The sequence below is a fragment of the Ovis canadensis genome, chromosome Y, assembly GCF_042477335.2.
Source record: "Ovis canadensis isolate MfBH-ARS-UI-01 breed Bighorn chromosome Y, ARS-UI_OviCan_v2, whole genome shotgun sequence".
NCBI lineage: Eukaryota > Metazoa > Chordata > Mammalia > Artiodactyla > Bovidae > Ovis > Ovis canadensis.
Genome location: NC_091271.1, coordinates 675,418 through 694,246, shown reverse-complemented (window position 1 = coordinate 694,246; position 18,829 = coordinate 675,418). Strand labels below are relative to the sequence as shown.

Genomic DNA, 18,829 nt, shown 5'->3' with positions numbered 1-18,829 from the left:
GTTTGCATCGTGGTGTAAACCCAGGAGGGTACACAGCTGCCTCCCGGGCAGCAGAGACAGAACAGCTGGGCCAGCAGCCTCAGTGCCAAGCAGGGGCCAGGAGGGGACCCATCTGGGGGGAACAGGATGGGGAGGGGAGCTGGGGGTATCAGATCCTCCGTGCCAGGGGCGCCTGGTTGAAGAACTGTTTCCTTTTTCTCACTACAATAACCTTCTTGCTGTTGTCCAGCCGCTCCGTCGTGTCCAACTCTCTGAGACCCCATGCACTGTAGCCCCCCAGGCTCCTCTGTCCGTGGGATTCTCCAGTCAAGAAGACTGGAGTGGGCTGCCCTTTCCTCCTCCAGGGGGTCTTCCCCACCCAGGGATCGAACCCATGTCTACCGCACTCGAAGGCATATTCTTTGCTGGGGGGTCACCTGGGACGCCTCTAGAGTGACTTTACATTTAAAAAAAAAAATTTTAAAGTATAGAGTGACTTGACTTTTAAATTTTTTTCTTAATTTTAAAGTATAGTTTCCCTGGTAGCTCAGTGGTAAAGAATCCGCCTGCCAATGCAGGAGACAGAGGTGTGATGCTTGGGAAGATCCCCTGGTGGAGGGCACGGCAGCCCACTCGTGTTCTTGCCTGGAGGGTCCCATGGACAGAGGAGCCTGGGGGGGCTACGGCCCATGGGGTCGCAGAGACTCGGACACGACTGAACACGTGGCTGCCTTACAACAGTGTGTTAGTTTCAGGGGTACAGCAAACTGATTCCCTTATGGAGACATACATTTTTCTCAGACCCCTTTTCATTATAGTATCTGACATCGTATGGAATAGGATTATCTGAATCCCTGAGGTATACCATAAATCTCTGCTGCTTATCTATTTTACGTCTAACACTTTATATCCATTGATCAATTTACAGTTCACACTTTTAACCCCAAACATCTAAATTGCCCTGCTCCCCCGCCCATGAACCCTACCTGCCTTTCCCCATTGGCAACCATCCTTTTGGCATCTAAAGAAATGAAATAAAAGCAATGTGTGTACAAACAGAAGCAGCAAATAGCTCATGTTTCCTGAGTTCCGTAACATCCACGTGTTAAAACGACACAGCTGTGGCGTCCAGACGATTTCTAGCCCCGATGCGTTTTCACCTGGCTGTGTGTCAGCTTCCAGGTCATTTTCCAGCATGAAAAACCGGCTCCCCAAGGCTTCGGATCCCAGTCTCTTCAGACCCCTCCTGGGGAAGGGGGGGGGGTCCCAGGCAGCCCAGACTTCCGACTGACCAGCTTGTAAGTCAGGCTTCCCAAGACCCCCTCCGTGGGGCTGGGTAATTGGCTAAAACGGCTCACAAAGCTCGCGAAAAGACCGGAGTTTTAAAACAAAAACAAAAAAGGCTTTGCCGGTTTGTGCAAAAAGTGTACAACTCAGCTGGTTTTGGTGGAGGATTCCAGGGGAACAGGAGGAATGCACAGGACATGTTATGAGGGGGAAGGAGGGTCGGGGGAAAGGGGCCTCCACGCCCAGAGGGTGACGTTTGAATCTGCAGGTCTGGGGACGGCTCCCGGCTCAGCGAATCTCCCCTCTTTGGGACACCATGCGGTGGACAGAAAAATGCCCCCAAGGACGTCTGCGTCCCCTCCCCGTGTGGTGGACAGAATAACATCCCCAGTGATATCCTAAATCCCGGAATCCACAAACGGGTTGCCTTCTGACAAAAGGAAGTTAACAGCGGTGATGAATGCCAGGATCCCGAGATGGAGACTGGGTCGTGGACCACCCGCCTGGGGGTCAGGTCATCACAGAGACTGTTAAAAGAATTACACAGGAGACCGTACGAGCTGTTAAAGGATAGATTCCTGGCACGCCAAGTCCGTCAGGGAGGTCCTCTTACAGTAGCCTCTGGAAACTCATTTCTTTCTAAACTGCAGCTGATACAGGAAAAAAAAGACAAACCAAGACAGGAGGATGTATTCTGTCCGCCAGTAAAAGCAGAGGCAGGGGAGACGGCGTTCCAGCCCCAGCGGCCACTGGCAGTCTGGACACGTGCGTGTGATGAGGGGATGGGGTTCCAGGAGGCGCTGAGAGGTGCATTAAGTTGTTCAGATTTGAAAGGCATTCCGACATCCCTCCAGCTACAAAAGCACCTTTGAGAAACAGGACATTATCTTTTAGAGTAAAAAAAACAGTTGTTGATTAGTTGGTCATTCATGTTCAGTTCTTCATGACCCCATAGAGGATCCCAGGCTCCTCTGTCCATGGGATTCTCCAGGCAAGAATACTGGAGTGAGTTGCCATTTCCTTCTCCAGGGATTCTTTCCGACCCAGGAATCGAACCTGAGTTTCTTCAATTCACAGGCGAGTACTTGACCACTGACTCCCTGGGAAGCCTCGTTAAAAGAACAAAAAGATAGAATGCTATAAAAACACAACAATTTAAAAAAGCTTCAATCGAAAACAGTAAATAAAATACTTAAGAAATGTTTAAAAAATATTTAAAAAAAAGTAAACAGCTTCTAGAAAGTCCCGGGTATGGAGACGCCTGGAATTCACAGTTTCGCTGGGGCTTCTGAGACTGTCTCCACGGTTAAGACCTCTTCCTTGTCACCTTTTCCCGCTTCGTGTGTAAACTTCTCCCATAGCATCTGATGGGGGAGAAAGGCAGGGATGTCAGCTCCCCAGAAGCCCCTGGAGGCCCCACGGAGGTGGAGGGTTTAGACAGAAACGGGAGCCCGGTCTCCGAGTGGGAGCTCATCGGCGGCAGATGAGCTGGGGGAGGGACGTCTGAGACTCGCGTACCACACTTGCTGGGACCGCACGGAGCTCAGAGCTCGGAAGGAGAGTGTCGCGGGACCCTAGACCTCCCCAGGAACCCACCAGGGCGTGACGGCAGAATGTGGAGGAGGCGGACGCGGTCCCTGCCTCGGGAAGATGGGCTCGACGGGTGAACCCAAGTGCAGGGGAGGGTTTCCCACATTTGAAAGTGAAAGTGTTAGTCGCTCAGCTGTGTCCAACCCTTGGCGACCCCATGGAGTATATATAACCCACCAGGATCTCCTCTACCCATGAGGATTCTCCAGGCAAGAATACTAAAGTGGGTTGCCATTCCATCCTCTAGGGGATCTTCCCAACCCAGGGAATCAAACCCAGGTCTCCCTCATTGCATGTGGATTTTTTTTTCTTTTTTTAAACCATCTCAGCCACAAGAGAAGCCCAAGAATACTGGAGTGGGTTGCCATTCCCCTTCTCCAGGGGATCTTCCCAATCCAGGGACCGAACCAGGGTCTCCCACATTGCAGGCGGGTTCTTTACTATCTGAGCCACCAGGGAAGCGCTACATATTGGGGGGTGGGGGCGGTGTTTGTCTTGTCCTGTGTCCTTTTTCATCCTGTGTGCTGGCCCCTGGAGATCTGGCTGCGCCCCGTTCAGTCTGTCTCTCGTCTCCTGTTCCTTATTGTTTTTCGTCCCCTCTGTGTGCTAGAGATCTGGCTGGACCTCGTTAGGTCTGTCTCTGTCTCTGCCATCCCCATCTTCCCCTTCTCTCCTCCTCCTTCTCCACAACCAGGCTAATTTCCCCGGACACAGCTTGCAGACGAAACCCCCACCCACCCCCACCCTGCCCCGGAGAAAGCCAGCGAGCAGGACACGTGATTCCAGCCTCCTCCTGTGGACCTCAGCTTTGGCTGGGCACAGACGAGCTTCTGGGCTCACCGTTCCCCACCTGTCCATCGTGGCTGCCCCCTCACTCATCCCGGACATACCTCGTGGTCGACTTGTTGGTTATCATTCAATTTATCTTTGATCTGTGGAACCGGAGGGAATAACCTGTGGGTCTTGAGGAACCTGGGGAGATAAGAGACGAGATGAAGAGAAGACGGACAGGCCCACACTTTTGTCCTGGCTCCCAGAGCAGAGGCACTCTATGTTAAGTACAAACACGCCCTCTGGACTCACGTCTTCAGAACAGTTCCCTTTAAGAATCATAGTAGGGGAGACTTCCCCTGGAGGTCCGGGAGTTAAGATGTCACCTTCCAAGGCAGGGGGTGTGAGTTCGGGCCCTGGGGTGCCAGTGTGATCCCTGGTCAGGAAGCTACGATCCCACATACCTTGCAGACAAAAAAACACCATAAAACGGAAGCACGATTGTAACCAATTCAGTAAACACTTTAAAAATGATGTACATCATGGTATATATACACGATGGACTATTATGCAACTGTTAAAAAGAATGAAACAATGCCATTTACAGCAACATGGATGGACCCAGAGATTGTCATACTGAGTGAAGTCAGTCAGACAGAGAAGGAGAAATGTCGTGTGGCTTCCCTTACATGTGGAGTCTAAAAGGAAATGATGCCAACTTACCTACAAAACAGAAAGAGACTCACAGACTTAGAAAACCAACTTATCATTACGAGGGAGTAGGGAGATGGGAAGAAGGATAGTCAGGGAGCTTGGGATGGACATGGACACACTGCTGTATGTAACGTGGAGAACCAGCAAGGACCTGCTGTCCAGCACAGGGAACTCTGCTCAATACTCTGTAATAACCTTATGGTTCCCAGGGGGGAAGGATGGGGGAAGGGATAGTCAGGGAATTAGGGGTGGACATGGACACACTGCTGTATTTAACATGAAGAACCAACAAGAACCTGCTGGACAGCACAGGGAACTCTGCTCAATGTCACGTGGCAGCCTGGATGGGAGGGGAGTTTGGGGAGAATGGATACATGTGTATGTATGGCTGAATCCCTTTGCTGTCCACCCGAAACTATCGCAACATTGTTTACTGGCTATCAGTTCAGTTCAGTTCAGTCCCTCAGTCGTGTCCGACTCTTCGGGACTCCATAAATCGCAGCGCTCCAGGCCTCCCTGTCCATCACCAACTCCCGGGAGTTCACCCACACTCATGTCCATCGAGTCGGTGATGCCATCCAGCCATCTCATCCTCTGATGCCCCCTTCTCGTCCTGCCCCCAATCCCTCCCAGCATCAGAGTCTTTTCCAATGAGTCAACTCTTCGCATGAGGTGGCCAAAGTACTGGAGTTTCAGCTTTACCATCAGTCCTTCCAAAGAACACCCAGGACTAATCTCCTTTAGGATGGACTGGTTGAATCTCCTTGCAGTCCAAGGGACTCTCAAGAGTCTTCTCCAACACCACAGTAGAAAAGCATCAATTCTTCGGTGTTTAGCTTTCTTTATAGTCCAACTCTCATATCCATACATGACCACTGGAAAAACCATAGCCAGGACTAGACGGACCTTTGTTGGCAAAGTCATGTCTCTGCTTTTAAATATGCTATCTAGGTTGGTTATAACTTTCCTTTCAAGGAGTAAGCGTCCTTTAACTTCATGGCTGCAGTCACCATCTGCAGTGATCCTGGAGCCCCCAAAATAAAGTCTGACACTGTTTCCACTGTTTCCCAATCTATTTCCCATGAAGTGATGAGACTGGATGCCATGATCTTCGTTTTCTGAATGTTGAGCTTTAAGCCAACTTTTTCACTCTCCTCTTTCACTTTCATCAAGAGGCGTTTTAGCTCCTCTTCACTTTCTGCCATAAGGGTGGTGTCATCTGCATATCTGAGGTTATTGATATTTCTCCTGACAATCTTGATTCCAGCTTGTGCTTCTTCCAGCCCAGCATTTCTCATGATGTACTCTGCATAGAAGTTAAATAAGCAGGGTGACAATATACAGCCTTGACATACTCCTTTCCCTATTTCGAACCAGTCTGTTGTTCCATGTCCAGTTCTAACTGTTGCTTCCTGACCTGCATATAGGTTGCTCAAGAGGCAGGTCAGGTGGTCTGGTATTCCCATCTCTTTCAGAATTTTCCACAGTTTATTGTGATCCACACAAAGGCTTTGGCATAGTCAATAAGGCAGAAATAGATGTTTTTCTGGAACTCTCTTGCTTTTTCGATGATCCAGCGGATATTGGCAATTTAATCTCTGGTTCCTTTGTTTTTTTCTAAAACGAGCTTGAACATCTGGAAGTTCACGGTTCACGTATTGCTGAAGCCTGGCTTGGAGAATTTTGAGCATTACTTTACTAGCATGTGAGATGAGTGCAATTGTGCGGTAGTTTGAGCATTCTTTGGTATTGCCTTTCTTTGGGATTGGAATGAAAACTGACCTTTTCCAGTCCTGTGGCCACTGCTGAGTTTTCCAAATTTGCTGGCACATTGAATACAGCACTTTCACAGCATCACGTTTCAGGATTTGAAACAGCTCAACTGGAATTCCATCACCTCCACTAGCTTTGTTCATAGTGATGCTTTCTAAGGCCCACTTGACTTCACATTACAGGATGTCTGGCTCTAGGTGAGTGATCACACCATCGTGAGTATCTTGGTCATGAAGATCTTTTTTGTACAGTTCTTCTGTGTATTCTTACCATCTCTTCTTAGCATCTTCTGATTCTGTTAGGTCCATACCATTTCTGTCCTTTATTGAGCCCATCTTTGCATGAAATATTCCCTTGGTGTCTCTAATTTTCTTGAAGAGATCTCTAGTCTTTCCCATTCTGTTGTTTTCCTCTATTTCTTTGCATTGATTGCTGAGGAAGGCTTTCTTATCTCTCCTTGCTATTCTTTGGAACTCTGCATTCAGATGCTTGTATCTTTCCTTTTCTCCTTTGCTTTTTGCTTCTCTTCTTCTCACAGCTATTTGTAAGGCCTCCCCAGACAGCCATTTTGCCTTTTTTGCATTTCTTTACCATGGGGATGGTCTTGATCCCTGTCTCCTGAACAATGTCCTCCGTCCATAGTTCATCAGGCACTCTATCAGATCTAGGCCCTTAAATCTATTTCTCACTTCCACTGTATAATCATAAGGGATTTGATTTAGGTCATACCTGAATGGTCTAGTGGTTTTCCCTACTTTCTTCAATTTACAACATAAAAACTTCAAACTCCAAAAATAAAAGAAAAGGAGAGACATTAAAAAAAATAATAATGACCCACCAAAAAAAAATCTTAAAAAAAAAAAATCACAGAAGGATGGCCTCCAATCATACACTCCAGAGAATATAATATACCCTTTGCGGATGTACTTAAGAAATGCCTAGGAAGATCTTTCCAGAACCTTCATTCACTGTCTTTGAAGAGAAACCAGAGTACTGGACGACAGAGGATGAGATGGTTGGGTGGCATCACCGACTCGATAGACAGGAGTTTGAGCAAACTCCAGGAGCTGGTGAAGGACAGGGAGGCCTGGCATGCTGCAGTCCATGGGGTTGCAACGAGTCGGACACGACTGAGCAACTGAACTGAACTGAACATTCACTGTCTTGGGTGCAGAGACGGCAGTGGTGGTATGTGCCCAGTCTTGAGCAGCTTGGAGGAATCCACGCTCTCTGGTTTTAAAAGGCTGGGAGACATACCCAGCCTTGAAGACCACGATTCCAGACTGACCAGCTTGCTGTGGATGGCACGCATTTTTAGGGCTATTCCATGGTGCCCCAGCGTCTCAGTGGTGCTGAACAAACACACGGGCACTTATTTTCGCTCTCACGACAAGGAGCCAACTGTGTGACCTCGTAAGATGCTGTGCTGAGCTGAACGGTGGCCCCAAAGATCCACTCGAGTCCTGAAGCCTGGGACAGGGAGCTTGTTATGAAATGGGGTCTCCGCAGCTGTGATGGAGTGAAGGGTCTGAGATGAGGTCCTCCTGGATGGGGGTGGCCCTAAACCCAGGGACAGGGTCCTTATAAGACAGCGAAGAGGAGAGACACGGATGCAGCGGAGAAGCCACGTGGAGACGGAGGCGGAGACGGGAGGGAGGCGGCCACCAGCCCAGGGATGGACGCCCGGAGCCCCCAGAAGCTGGAAGAGGCGGGGAGGACCCTCCCCGGGAGCCTCTGCAGGGAGCTCAGCCCTGGGACACCCTGACCTCAGACGTCTTGTCCCTGGGACTGGGGCAGGATGGATGTCTGTGGTTTTAAGCCCCCCAGCTGTGGTCACTGGTTCCGGCAGCCACAGGAAGTCACACAGCTTTTGATTAAAATCAGTCTTTGGTGTTAAAACATGACCCGTGCTCCTGCCTCTACCATCCGTGGTCGGGCTGCCCACGGTCTTCCTCATGTTCCAAACACCGCGATGCCTTGCAGCTTATTGCAGCAGGCACTCAGGGTCTCCCCTTGTCTCTGGGGAGACACAGGATACCCAACAATGGTGGGGGTGGGGGAGCCTGGTGACAAAGATGCCTCGGGTCAACGCCCATGGGACCCACACGCCCTGCAGGAGGGTCTCCCCATGAGCCAAATCTCCCTGTGGCTCTGCAGAGCTCGCAAGCTTTATTCTGCACACGCCAGGCTTCCTTCCGGGGCGTCTGAGAGAGCCTTCGTGATTGCTGAGCTCATATGACAGGAAAAAGGCTAGCGGGGTCCCTGTGGCGGGGGGACGCGGCCTGTAGTGGCCTGGGAGCTGGGGCTGAGTAACACGCTATGGGAAAAGAGAAGTATGCCAAGGAGGAACATTCCAAGAATTCCAGATGCTCCGAAAAACACGGAAGCTGGGCCCTGGAGCACAGCTGAGCTGTAAGGGGGCCTTCCTGCTGACTCACACACTAAAGAATCCGCCTGCAGTGCAGGACAGCTGGGTTTGACCCTTGGTTCGGGAAGATCCCCTGGAAGAGGGCATGGCAACCCACTCCAGGATTCCCGCCTGGAGAATCCCACAGACAGAGGAGCCTGGCGGGCTATGGTCCACGGGGTTGCAAAGAGTCGGGCACGACTGAGCGACTCACTCTTTCAAAACTTCATCTATCTCTACAAGGATTAAACCAGCTGCTTCTGCAGCTGCTGAGGTTCAATCACCTCCTGAAAGAAGTTCAGGGTGGACAGCAGACATGAGCCACTCGTGCTCTGGAGGAAAAAAAAACAAAACAAAACTGGCAGGACAGGTCTTCAAATAGTTAGATATTCTCAGGAACCCATTTTATGAGCCCAACTCTTCTCACAGCTAGACAAGCAATGAAACGCTTCACGGTGATGTCTGCTCCCCATGACTAGCAGAGATATTCTGCAAAGAAAAAATATATATGCTTGCTTGCGTGAACTCCCGCTTCAGCAAAATCACATATACGCCAACCTGCCTCCCCTGCGTCTTTGCAGCAGCTCCTCAGAGCTATCCAAGGCGCTGTGTCCCGGGCTGCAACCCTTCATTCAGGCCTTTGTTCATTCAGCCGCTCAGTCGTGTCTGACCATCTGCGACCCCGTGGACTGTAGCCCTCCAGGCTCCTCTGTCCATGGGATGCTCCAGGCGAGAATCCTGCTCTCCTCCAGGGGATCTTCCCAGCCCAGGGATCAAACCCAGGTCTCCTGCACTGCAGACGGATTCTTCACCATTGAGCCCCCAGGGAAGCCCATGGTCCTAATTTTGCCCCCAAGAAAACATAAACTCGCAACATTCACATTGTGCAATTTTTTTTTAAGTCAACACTGTTTTCCCCAGACAAATTTTCTCATGGAAAACCTACACGGCGGCTTGGACCGCCTGGGGGCGTTTGCAGGCTGCCTTCTCATCTCTGTAAGCCGATAGGGGCAGGGTGACTTTAGACATGGGGGTTAGCCAACCCGGGACTCCCCAGGGTTACCTTTTGAAAAGGCAGCCAAGGGTCAGGCCACAGACGAGGGTCCCCAGAACCACCACAACGTAGATGTACACCAGGCTGGACTCTGGTTCTTCGGAGCCTGGGGAAGACAGAGCGGGGGGACATGCCAGGGACCCCGAAGGCGAGGGGGAGCCGCTGCCCTCACTCAGCCAGCTCACGGGCTCGCGGATGAGGAAATTCGGCCAGGGAAACTGAAAGCGTTTGTCCCTGTGCCACGTCTTACCCTTTGCGACCCCGTGGACTGCAGCCCGCCAGGCTCCTCTGTCCATGGGATTCTCCAGGCAAGAATACTGGAGTGGGCTGCCATTTCCTCCTTCAGAGGATCTTCCCCAAGCAGGGACCAAACCTGTGTCTCCTGAATTGCAGGCGGATTCTTTACCGTCTGAGCCACCAGACAAGCCTCACAAGAAGGGAAATCTACGAGAGTACCCTAACCCGGAGCTTTCACAGAAAATGTCTGTGAGACAGTAGACTGTACTTTGCCGACAAAGGTCCGTCTAGTCAAAGCTACCGTTTTTTCCAGTAGTCATGTACGGATGTGAGAGCTGGACCAAAAAGAAGGCAGAGTGCCGAAGAATTGATGCTTTCCAACTGTGAGGCTGGAGAAGACTCTTACGAGTCCCTTGCACTGCAAGGAGATCCAACCAGTCCATCCTAAAGGAGATCAGTCCTGAGTGTTCACTGCAAAGACTGATGCTGAAGTTGAAACTCCAATACTTTGGCCACCTGATGCAAAGAGCTGACTCACTGGAAAAGATCCTGATGCTATTGAAGGCGGGAGGAGAAGGGGTCGAGAGGATGAGATGGTGGGATGGCATCACCAACGCGATGGACGTGAGTTTCAGCAAACTCCAGGAGACAGTGATGGACAGGGAGGCCTGGCGTGCTGCGGTCCATGGCGTCGCAAAGAGTCTGACTCGACTGAGCAACTGAACAAGAGATGAGCCCCAGAGCATGTTCAAAACCCCCGAAGCACTCTTAGAACATAGCAACCTAAAGACCATTTGATTTAAAAATGGACAGAAGAAAGGCTCAGTAGCTGAAGAGGATGAACAGTTCCAGGCAAACAGTTGTAAACTCCATTCACTCCCTTTTGGTGAATTTATTACAATATTAATTCTTCTTTTAATATTTATTCCCTTATTTGACTGTGCTGGGGCTTAGCTGCGGCACGAGGGATCGAGTTCCATGACCAGGGATTGAACACTGGGAGGGAAGCCTCTTAGCCTCTCGACAGCCAGGGAATTCCTTATGGCCTCTGTGTTATGCTTTGGCCTCTTCCCCTGAAGGCATGTGAGGTCTTAGCTCCCCGACCCGGGATCGAACACACATCCCCTGTGTTGGAAGGCAGATCTTAACTGCTGGACCAGGAGAGAAGTCCCGTCCCATCTATCCTTAAGCTTTCATTTCACGTGTCATTTAGAGCAAGTGCTCTTTACAATAAGCTATTTTCGTTTCTCTGTGTTAGTCGCTCAGTTGTGTCCGACTCTTTGTGACCCCATGGACTGCAGCCCGCCAGGTTCCTCTGTCCATGGGATTTCCCAGGCAAGAATACTGGAGTGGGTTGCCATTTCCTTCTCCAAAATTATTTTTCTTAACCAGGGCACATTTTTCATCTGTGAATAGTCCAAAACACAACGAGAAACTCTCAGTCTATCAGAGTGATTATAACCCGATGGATGTGTTCCCTGTTACAACACTTCTCAGTATACACAGAACAAATGTGACTTGTTAAGCAAAGCAGTTATCTTTTCTTTTAAGCGATACATCAGTTGTCAAAAGTGCATATTGCGGATGGCAGGTGAAACCAAAAAAAAAAAAAAAAAGTCATGTGGAAGTGAGCCGAGTCTGTTCAGAACTGTATTCTGGGAAAAGTCAACATTCTTTTTTTTTTCTTGCCCATAGTTTAAATTAATCTTTGCCTGGTGGCTCAGACAGTAAAGAATCTGCCTGCAGTGCAGGAGACCCGGGTTCAATCCCTAGGTCGGGAAGATCCCCTGGAGGAGGGTATGGCAACACACTCCAGGATTCTTGCCTGGGCAATCCCATGGACAGAGGAGCCTGGTGGGCTACAGTCCACGGGGTCACAGAGAGTCGGACACGACTGGGTAACTTTCACTTTCACTCACTAGGTGTTGCTGACGCCAGGGGGACAGTGTCACCAGGGGCTCGGGGACGGGAACTCTTCCCAGAACGGCTCAGAGAAGGCCTCAGAATGCCAGGACCTGTCCGGGCACGGTCTCAGGACACCTACCGAACTCAACGGGCAGGCTCCAGGCACCCCAGCGGGCTTTCCGGGCGTCCGCCGTCCTTATCTTCACAGTATGTTTTGCCTTGGATCCCGGCTTCGGAAAGTTGTATCTGTTCCCGGAGTCACCAAATACTACAATCTTTGGAGAAAGCAGAAAGTTAGAGGTGCCACCTGTGTTGAGAAAGAGTGAGGGGTGTGTGTTTTCAGTTGCCCAACTGAAGTGGTAAATTTAAGCCCACAGCCTCCCAACCTGGGCGTGAATGTTGTAATTTGCGTCCTGAATAGTTCAGAGAGACGCTTAGATAAATAGAGTAGGTGATCGTCCTGCATTTTCTGAGGGGCTACTGCTGGGGCTTCTGGGATCGTTCAGGACAGACACAGCAACAGTTCACGAGCTGAAGAGGATGTCCACAGACCCACAGACGGATGACGGCCCCACGAAGGATGTTCAGAGGACCGAGTTCACGTTCCTCATCGGACAGGGGACGATACCAAGGTCACAGTGGTGGTGAAGCTCAGAAAAAAATCAACAAAAAGTACTCTGATGACCAACCTCGAGAGGAGTTTTGAGGGAGGCAATCACCTCTGTGATACTTCAAGGAGTATTTCCTGGACCAGCACGGATAGAAGGGGGAGGCCCCACCCCAGTGGTACCTAGGGGTGCCACTATAGCACTGCCCAGATGATGTGCAAAGGCAGGGGTCCTCAGCCTCTGGGACCTAAGGCCTCAAGACCTGAGGTAGAGCTCAGGCAATAACAGAAGCGAAGTGCACAGTAAACACGACGCTCTTCAATCATCCTTAAACCATCTTCTTCTTCTTCTTCTTAAATCACCCCAAACCATCCCTCGCTGTCCATGCAAAATCTGTCTCCTACACAGCTGGTCCCTGGTACCAAAAACATCGGAGACCACAGCTCTCGGGAAACCCCATCATCTGACTTTTATGTCATCCCCATCCAGGCCACCGCTGGAACAACGTCAGTTGGTGTGTGCCCATTGACGGCTACTGTATGATTAAACTGGGGCTTCCCTGGAGGCTGTGTGAGTAAAGAATCCACCTGCAATGCGGGAGACGTAGGCAGATGCAAGTTCGATCCTCAGGTCAGGAAGATTCCCCTGGAGGAGGGCATGGCAACCCACTCCAGTATGGTTGCCTGGAGAGTCCCAGGGACAGAGAGGCCTGGTGGGCTACAGTCCATGGGGTCACAAAGAGTCGGCCACGACTGAAGCGCCTGGGCATGCCCACACCCACGCAGGATTGAACTACAAGGGTGATGTTGGGTCAGCGTTGTCACTCACCAGCTGACTTCTGCTGCTGCTGGTATCACGCTAGGAAAAAACAAAGCAAAACAGAATATTGACTTTTCTCCATTTTGAAACTGCTAATAGATCTTACCCCATCTCGCCTTTCCAGGAAGTCAACAAAAAACAAAACCAAGAGTGGCCAACAAAGGGTTGAGCCCCTTATATTCTTCCCAAGCGGGAGTTGGCATCACAAGAAGGGGGAAACCTATCCACAGGACAGAGGGTGGCGCTGCTGCAGGGCTCCTTAGGAAACTGACCTGCAGGTGGATCTTACTAAGAACCCACATGGGCTTGGAGAAGACAGGATCTCAGTGTCTACACTGGGTCAGGCTGGACGTGAGGAGAGGGTCCACACTGTCTACACTGGGTCCACACTGTCTACACTGGGTCCAGGGGGCCGTGAGGAGAGGGCGTCTCCGAGTCTACACTGGGTCCAGGGGGCCGTGAGGAGAGGGCGTCTCCGTGTCTACACTGGGTCCAGGGGGCCGTGAGGAGAGGGTCTCTCGTGTCTACACTGGGTCCAGGAGGCCGTGAGGAGAGGGTGTCTCGTGTCTACACTGGATCCAGGGGGCTGTGAGGAGACGGCCTCTTGTGTCTACACTGGGTCCAGGGGGCTGTGAGGAGACGGCCTCTCGTGTCTACACTGGGTCCAGGGGGCCGTGAGGAGAGGGTGTCTCCGTGTCTACACTGGGTCCAGGGGGCCGTGAGGAGAGGGCGTCTCGTGTCTACACTGGGTCCAGGGGGCCGTGAGGAGAGGGCGTCTCGTGTCTACACTGGGTCCAGGGGGCCGTGAGGAGAGGGCGTCTCGTGTCTACACTGGGTCCAGGGGGCCGTGAGGAGAGGGTGTGATCGTGTCCACACTGGGTCCAGGGGTTCGTGAGGAGAGGGCGTCTCATGTCTACACTGGGTCCAGGGGTTCGTGAGGAGAGGGCGTCTGGTGTCTACACTGGGTCCAGGGGTTCGTGAGGAGATGGCCTCTCGTGTCTACACTGGGTCAGGCTGGACGTGAGGAGAGGGTCCACACTGTCTACACTGGGTCCAGGGGGCCGTGAGGAGAGGGCGTCTCCGTGTCTACACTGGGTCCAGGGGGCCGTGAGGAGAGGGCGTCTCGTGTCTACACTGGGTCCAGGGGGCCGTGAGGAGAGGGCGTCTCCGTGTCTACACTGGGTCCAGGGGGCCATGAGGAGAGGGCGTCTCGTGTCTACACTGGGTCCAGGGGTTCGTGAGGAGAGGGCGTCTCCGTGTCTACACTGGGTCCAGGGGACCGTGAGGAGAGGGTCTCTCGTGTCTACACTGGGTCCAGGGGGCCGTGAAGAGAGGGTGTCTCCGTGTCTACACTGGGTCCAGGGGGCCGTGAGGAGAGGGTCTCTCGTGTCTACACTGGGTCCAGGAGGCCGTGAGGAGAGGGTGTCTCGTGTCTACACTGGATCCAGGGGGCTGTGAGGAGACGGCCTCTTGTGTCTACACTGGGTCCAGGGGGCTGTGAGGAGACGGCCTCTCGTGTCTACACTGGGTCCAGGGGGCCGTGAGGAGAGGGTGTCTCCGTGTCTACACTGGGTCCAGGGGGCCGTGAGGAGAGGGCGTCTCGTGTCTACACTGGGTCCAGGGGGCCGTGAGGAGAGGGCGTCTCGTGTCTACACTGGGTCCAGGGGGCCGTGAGGAGAGGGCGTCTCGTGTCTACACTGGGTCCAGGGGGCCGTGAGGAGAGGGTGTGATCGTGTCCACACTGGGTCCAGGGGTTCGTGAGGAGAGGGCGTCTCATGTCTACACTGGGTCCAGGGGTTCGTGAGGAGAGGGCGTCTCGTGTCTACACTGGGTCCAGGGGTTCGTGAGGAGATGGCCTCTCGTGTCTACACTGGGTCAGGCTGGACGTGAGGAGAGGGTCCACACTGTCTACACTGGGTCCAGGGGGCCGTGAGGAGAGGGCGTCTCCGTGTCTACACTGGGTCCAGGGGGCCGTGAGGAGAGGGCGTCTCGTGTCTACACTGGGTCCAGGGGGCCGTGAGGAGAGGGCGTCTCGTGTCTACACTGGGTCCAGGGAGCCGTGAGGATAGGGTCTCTCGTGTCTACACTGCGTCCAGGGAGCCGTGAGGAGAGGGTCTCTCGTGTCTACACTGCATCCAGGGGGCCGTGAGGAGAGGGTGTGTCCGTGTCTATACTGGGTACAGGGGGCCGTGAGTAGAGGGTCTCTCCCTGTCTACACTGGGTCCAGCTGACTTGGAGTACAGGGCTCTTGTTTAAAATCGGCTCCCATGTATGCTGGAACTGAGGATCATTGATTACACTGGGTCTAGGCAGATGGGTTTGACAGCTCACCCCGTCTACACTGGGTTCTGATGGCCTTGGATTAGAGGGCTCGCATCTAAGATGGGTCGCCATGTGGGGTTGGAGCCAAAGAGCCTTGTCTACACTGGGTCTAGCCAAGCAGGTTTCGGATGGCTCACCCCGTCCACACCGGGCCCAGGGGCCTTGGCGCACACCCTGGATTCCCTCGGCGCCCAGCAGTTCCGTGCCCCCAGGCCCTGGATCTTCCCGACGCTCACCCGTCTGCGCCCCCCTCTCGTGCCCCAGCTCCTCCGGTCGCCCTGTGGGGCTGGCTGCCAGGCTCCCTGAGCCTCACTGCCCTGCCCGGCGCCGAGCCCGCTTACCCATCTCTCGATGTCCAGCTGGTACTGGAGCTCCCTGTTGGACCGTGCCTGTCGCGTCCTGGGCTTTTCCCACTGGATGAGGCAGTGGGACGCATTGCACTGGACGCTGATATTGTCAGGTGGGTTGTACTGCTCTGTAACGAGACCCCCGGCGGCACCTCTGATGCGGAACGCCTCCCCTGGTCCACGGAGGGGAGACCCCTTTCTCCCATCCCGACACGAAGGGGAGCTCCCGAGTTCACCGGGAGGAGGGCGCAGGTTCAGAAGCTGCAATAATTCATGTATAAGCCAAGGGCTGCTGGCTGTCACCAGGAGCTAGCAGACAGACGTGGGAGCGGGGGTTGTTTCAGACGCTGCACAAGGGACCAAGATTTCTGGCCTCCAGAGCCCTGGGACAATCCATTCCCATCGTTTTAAGCCTCCCAGTCTGTGGTCATTTATCACAGCCTTTCCAGGAATTTCCATGCAGATGCCTACACAAATTCCATCGCATCTAACTAAGCAGTGGTTTTAAATTCCGGGTGGTTGTTCTCACCTATTTCCTTTAGCAGCAAAACTGAGTCAAAGAACTGGATTCCTGCTTCTTGGCTGGTACCGTTAACCAGGAAGTAACTGTACGACGTTAACCCCGAGAGGTCTCGGAGGTGACATCCCACGTGGGTCCCCGAGTCTTTCAGGTAACGAGGACATTCCCTCTCGATTCTTTTCCTGTCAGGTCCCCAAACGTTCAGAGAACCATCAGGGCAGTTTTTCCCTTCCTGAAGGCATCTCCCAGGGTTGTCTACATGAGGTCTACACTTACTTTGATCGCACGTACAAAAAATACTGGACGTCGTCGGGAGCCGCTCGGCCCTTGGCCCAGCTGCAGTTCATGAAATCCGCGTCGTAGATAACACAGGAGAAGTTTTCGGCAGCTGTGCCCTCCTTACCTGGGAAGGGACAGAAAGAAAACAATGGCATTTAAAGAGGGATGGACCCGATGGCTTCATGCTTCAAAGAAGAATCAATACCAGTCCTCCTCAGACTCTTCCCCAAAAAAAATAAGACGACGTTCCAGGGGTCTAACACCCATGCTGGCGGATACAGTTGACAATACTGTATCGTCCACTTGAAATTCCCTAAGAGAAAGGAAATGAAATTAAAAGACGCTTGCTCCTTGGAAGAACCGCTATGACCAACCTAGACAGCATATTAAAAGGCAGAGACACTACTTTGGCGACAAAGGTCCGTCTAGTCAAGGCTGTGGTTTTCCCAGTAGTCACATATGGATGTGAGAGCTGGATGATAAAGAAAGCTGAGTGCCAAAGAATGGATGTTTTTGAACTGAGGTGTTGGAGAAGACTCTTAAGAGTCCCTTGGACTGCAAGGAGATCCAACCAGTCCATCCTAAAGGAGATCCGTCCTAAATATTCATTGGAAAGACTGATGCTGAAGCTGAAACTCCAATGCTTTGGCCACCTGATGTGAAGAGCTGACTCACTGGAAAAGACCCTGATGCTGGGAAAGATTGAAGGCGGGAGGAGGAGGGGACGACAGAGGATGAGATGGCTGGATGGCGTCACTGAGTCAATGGACACAAGTGTGAGCAAGCTCCGGGAGTTGGTGATGGACAGGGAGGCCTGGTGTGCTGCAGTCCATGGGGTCGCAAAGAGTCGGACGCGACTGAAGTGAATGAACTGAACGGAAGAGAGAAGATCCCTGAAGGGTTCTCACCACAAAAAAAAACAACCAAGCAGCAAAAACACACGCAGGAGAATAGGCACGTGAACAGCTCGAAGAACTGGATTCCTGTTCCTTGGCTGTTTCTTAGCTGGTAGCACTTCAGAAGGCATGCACGCATCCAAACAGCAAATGTGGGAGCTCCCTGGCGGTCCCCTGGTTAGGGCGCCACACTTTCACTGCTGTGGGCCTGGGTTCCATCCCCGGTCAGGGAAGTCAGATTCCACAAGCGGCAAAGGAACGGCCAAAAAGAAAATCACCGAAATGACTAAACAGAGCCAAAAAAATCCCCAGACATACGCAATCCCTGTGTGTCAAGAATATGTCCATCAAACGGAAAAAGGCGGGACAAGGGAGTCTGAATGCTCGCGGGGAGGAGAAGGGTCACCCCGGCCCGTGCTCTCCCTACCTGGGTTAGTGTAGACCAGCATCTCTGAAAGCCGTCTCTGGTTGATACTCACTTCAACGGTGAGCGTGACTCCCCCGTGCAGAGAGCAGTCTGGAAATGTGCACTGGCAATCACTGTGTTTGACCTGGAGAGATGCAACCAGCCAGCGGGTTAAGAACCTGTCCTCTTTCCTCTCGTCCTCCTCGGTCTTTGCTCCTGCGCTGACCCTGGTCACGATATCCACCTCCCTGTGTGAAGTCTCACCCAGGTACCTTCTTTGAGAAGAGGCCCGCTAGCAAGGTTCAGAAAGTCAGTGTTCACAGCTCACCTTTTTAAGAAAAAAAAATATTTATATATATTTTTAATTGGAGTATAATGGCTTTTGGCTTCCCAGGTGGCTCAGTGGGTAAAGAATCCGCCTGCAATACAGGAGACCCAGGTTCAATCCCTGGGTCGCAAAGATCCTCTGGAGGAGGGCCTGGCAACCCTCTTCAGTATTCTTGCCCGGAGAATCCCACGGACAGAGGAGCCTGGTGGGCTGCAGTCCATGGGGTCACAGAGAGTCAGACGGGACTGAAGGGAGAAGCACATTGCTTTACAATGTTCTGTTAGTTTCTGCTGCAACAGTGTGAGTCAGCTAAAAGCATACATATTGAACCTCCCTCCGAACCCGCCTGGAGCTCGCCAGGGATCTTGTGAAAACGTACAGTCTGGTTACACGATTCCCGGGTGAGGTCTGGGAGCCTCTAGTTCTCACAAACTCCCAAGGGATGCAGGTTGGCCTGTTCTGTGCGCCCTCATCGCTTTACATTTTTTTTTGGAACCTCACACATCCCCTCCTTGTGTTTTTGGCAACACCGTGCAGCCTGTGGGAATGTTAGTTTCCAGACCCGGGAACTGAACCTACAGCCCCCT

The 18,829-nt window shown here is 52.3% G+C and overlaps 1 protein-coding gene across 18 annotated transcripts in view; it reads right to left on the bottom strand.

Annotated features, from left to right (window-relative positions):
- Positions 1-1,029: 1,029 nt before the first annotated feature.
- The window catches only part of LOC138431359 (granulocyte-macrophage colony-stimulating factor receptor subunit alpha), a 36,377-nt gene continuing 18,577 nt past the window's right edge, over positions 1,030-18,829 (bottom strand). For 9 of the 18 annotated variants that reach the window (XM_069573452.2, XM_069573459.2, XM_069573451.2 and 6 more), the window contains 9 exons: positions 17,936-18,059; positions 16,610-16,736; positions 16,343-16,515; positions 15,808-15,941; positions 13,154-13,183; positions 11,857-11,992; positions 9,585-9,681; positions 3,747-3,828; positions 1,030-2,630 (listed from right to left, as the gene is read on the bottom strand). In XM_069573452.2, the coding sequence (XP_069429553.1) occupies positions 2,535-2,630; positions 3,747-3,828; positions 9,585-9,681; positions 11,857-11,992; positions 13,154-13,183; positions 15,808-15,941; positions 16,343-16,515; positions 16,610-16,736; positions 17,936-18,059 (999 nt within the window). In that variant the 3' untranslated portion in view covers positions 1,030-2,534. Of the gene's footprint in view, positions 2,631-3,746; positions 3,829-3,939; positions 4,092-5,947; positions 9,011-9,584; positions 11,219-11,856; positions 11,993-13,153; positions 13,184-15,807; positions 15,942-16,342; positions 16,516-16,609; positions 16,737-17,935; positions 18,488-18,829 lie in introns of those variants that run through there. The other 9 variants (XR_011253624.2, XR_011253627.2, XM_069573447.2 and 6 more) reach the window with 7 other exon arrangements.